This window comes from Callorhinus ursinus, unplaced genomic scaffold (assembly GCF_003265705.2).
Source record: "Callorhinus ursinus isolate GAN/ISIS: 27379988/994484 unplaced genomic scaffold, GSC_fseal_2.0 scaffold35, whole genome shotgun sequence".
Lineage (NCBI taxonomy): Eukaryota > Metazoa > Chordata > Mammalia > Carnivora > Otariidae > Callorhinus > Callorhinus ursinus.
In genome coordinates, this window is record NW_027397097.1 from 325,283 (window position 1) to 328,816 (window position 3,534).

At 36.3% G+C, this 3,534-nt stretch overlaps 1 protein-coding gene across 1 annotated transcript; it reads left to right on the forward strand.

Moving 5' to 3' along the window:
• The first annotated feature begins 1,080 nt into the window (after window positions 1–1,080).
• On the forward strand, window positions 1,081–2,031 carry LOC112806289 (olfactory receptor 52A5). The gene has a single exon (XM_025848588.2). The coding sequence runs from the start codon at window positions 1,081–1,083 to the stop codon at window positions 2,029–2,031; it is 951 nt and encodes a 316-aa protein (XP_025704373.2).
• The last annotated feature ends 1,503 nt before the right edge of the window (window positions 2,032–3,534 follow it).

A 3,534-nucleotide genomic window follows, 5' to 3' on the forward strand; every position in this document is an offset into this window, starting at 1 on the left:
GAAAGGATTTGTTGAAGGGAAACAATAAGATGGATGATATTTCATTACACATATATGCACATCTTCTTTATGCATTTGTTTGTTGACGGGCACTGAGGTTTTTTCCCTATCTTGGCTATTGTGAATAATGCTGCAGTGAACATGGGATTGCATATTTATCTTCAATATTCTTTTTTTCCAGTCCTTTGTGTATATGTGTGTGTGTGTGTGTGTGTGCATGTGTGTATCAGAGGTGGAATTGCTGGATTATATGTAGATTATTTTTAAGTTTTTGATGCACGTCCATACTGCTTTCCTTAGTGGCTGAGAAATATACATTCCCACCAACTATGTACAATGGTTCCCTTTTCTCCACTTCCTCCGCAACATTTGTTATCTCTTAATTATGACAACAATTCTAATGGAAGTGAGGAGATATCTCAGGGGTTTCAATTTGCATTTCTGTGATGATTAGTTTATTCAGCTCTTAGGAAGAAAAAAATCCTGCCATTTGTGATAAAATGGTGGACTTTGAGTACATTATGATATGTGAGATTAGTCAGACAGAGAAATACCAATACTGTATGATTTCATTATATGTGGAATTCTGAAAAAGCTCAATTCACAAAAATAAAAAAATAAAAATTATGAGTACCAAGGGCTGAGGGACAGGAAAATAGAGGAGATATTTTATTAGTAGATAAATAAGTTCTGGAGATCTAATGCACAGAATAGGGATGATAAACAAAAATGTATTAAAAACATCAAACTTGCTAAGAGAGTAGATCTTCATTTTTCCCACCACAAGAAAGAAAACATAATAAAGCGATGTGATAAGTGTTGGCTAACACTACAATGGCACTCAAAGTACAATATGCAAACATACCAAATCAAAAGGTCATGTACCTTAAGCTTAGAAAATTCATGTCACCTATGTTTCCACACATATAAAGGAAAGAGAGGATGGAATGTGAATTATCTGACTAAAGTATACTTAGCCAAGGTAAAGTAATTTATTCTTATTATTTACTCATGTAGTCTTGACGGGGAATAGAAGATGAAACAGCAACACCGCTACTTGATTCCACTGACCAAATCATCATGCTCATACCCAATGGTTCTGTCTTCATGCCTGCTGTCCTGACACTCACTGGCATTCCTGGGCTGGAGTCAGTGCAGCATTGGATTGGGATTCCATTCTGTGTCATGTATTTCCTCGCTGTGATTGGGAATTCCCTAATTTTAGGTATCATCAAATATGAGCACAGTCTCCATAAGCCCATGTACATATTTTTGGCCATGCTGGGGGCCACAGACATTGCACTTAGCACCTGCATTCTTCCCAAAATGTTAGGCATCTTCTGGTTTCATTTGCCAGAGATTTCCTTTGCAGCTTGCCTTCTACAAATGTGGCTTATTCACTCATTCCAGGCAATTGAATCAGGCATCCTACTGGCAATGGCCCTAGATCACTATGTGGCCATCTGTATCCCCTTGAGACACGTCACCATCTTCTCCCAACAACTCTTGACTCACATTGCGGTTGGGGTGACACTCAGGGCTGCTATTCTTGTAGCACCATGCTTGGCGCTCATCAAATGTCATCTTAAATTCTACCGAACTACAGTCATCTCCCATACTTATTGTGAGCACATGGCCATTGTGAAGCTGGCCACTGAAGATGTCCGGATCAACAAGATATATGGTCTTTTTGTTGCCTTCAGTATCTTAGGGTTTGACATAATCTTCATCACCTTGTCTTACGTTCAAATCTTTATCACTGTGTTTCAGTTGCCCCAGAAGGAGGCACGATTCAAGGCCTTTAATACCTGCATTGCCCACATCTGTGTCTTCCTACAGTTCTACCTCCTTGCCTTCTTCTCTTTCTTCACACATAGGTTTGGTGCTCACATACCACCATATGTTCACATTCTCTTATCAAACCTGTACCTGTTAGTCCCTCCTTTCCTCAACCCTATAGTCTATGGCGTGAAGACCAAACAAATTTGTGACCATGTCCTGAAAGTATTTTTCTCCAAAAATCCATCTTGATCATTATTGGCTCCTTCTATAGACATTTTAGGTTGATTTAATGTAGGAACATCAATATGGTGAAAAGTTAATATCTTCCAGAAACATCTAAGTTCAAAAAATATTTAATTTTAGGAGATTATGCTAAGTGAAATAAGTCAGGCAGAGAAAGTCAATTATCATACGGTTTCACTTATTTGTGAAACATAAGGAATAGCATGGAGGACATGAGGGGAAGGAAGGGAATAATGAAGGGGGGGGAAATCAGAGGGGAAGCTGAACAATGAGAGACTACAGACTCCAAGAAACAAACTGAGGGTTTTAGGGGGTGGGGATGGGTTAGCCCAATGATAGGTATTAAGGAGGGCACTATTGCATGGAACAATGGGTGTTATATGCAGACAATGAATCATGGAACACTACATCAAAAACTAATGATATATTGTACAGTGACTAACATAAAGTAATAAAAAACGAGAAAAAAATAAAAACTTACATTTAATGAGAAAAAAATTTCGATGCTCATAATTGAATGAGGTGTTCAGCAACTGTGAAATAGTTAAGAACAATGGTTTGCTATTCATATAAGAAAAAAATGCTCTTATGGCCTGAATTCACAATTTTCTGTTATTCCTGTGTTTTTGTCCTATTTGTTTAAACATAGGGGTTCCTCTCTGGCAACACTAAGACCTACATAGAAACAAAATTACAGAAAATAGCACAATTCCAGATTCTTCCAAGGATCACGTCATACACCAATATTCTCAAGTTGGTAACCCAGCCCATAGCTATGGTTCTAGCTATATCTCATCTTCTAATATTTGCTTTTGTATCTATATTTTGACACATTTGGAATCATTTACCTGTTTCTCTATGCTGTCTGAAATACTAGTAAATATAAAAACAATGTAAAACCAATGATAATGATATGAGCAACACCAAATAGATATGGGCATAGACTATAACCAGTGATGAATAATGCATAGGAAAAATATACTAAAGAGATTTATAGAAAAGTTAAGCATATTCACTAATATGCTTTCATTTGTTTTTGTTTTTTATTTTTATTTTTTAAAAGATTTTATTTATTTATTTATTTATTTTACTCTGTTCATTTAGCCAACATATAATGCATTATTAGTTTTTTTTAATATGCAAACAATGAATCATGCAACACTACATCAAAAACTAATGATGTAATGTATGGTGATTAACATAATAAAAAAAATAAAATAAGGAAAAATACATTAGTTTTTGAAGTAGTGTTCAATGACTCATTAGTTGTGTATAACACCCAGTGCTCATCACCACACATGCTTTCCTTAGTACCCATCACCCTGTGTCCTCATCTCCCCAGGCCCCTCCCTTCAAATAATCCAGTCAATAAATGGGCAGAAAACATGAACAGACACTTCTCCAAAGAAGTCATACAAATGGCTAACAGACACATGAAAAGATGTTCAACATCACTAGCCATCAGGGAAATACAAATCAAAGCCATAATGAGATACCACCTTACATCAG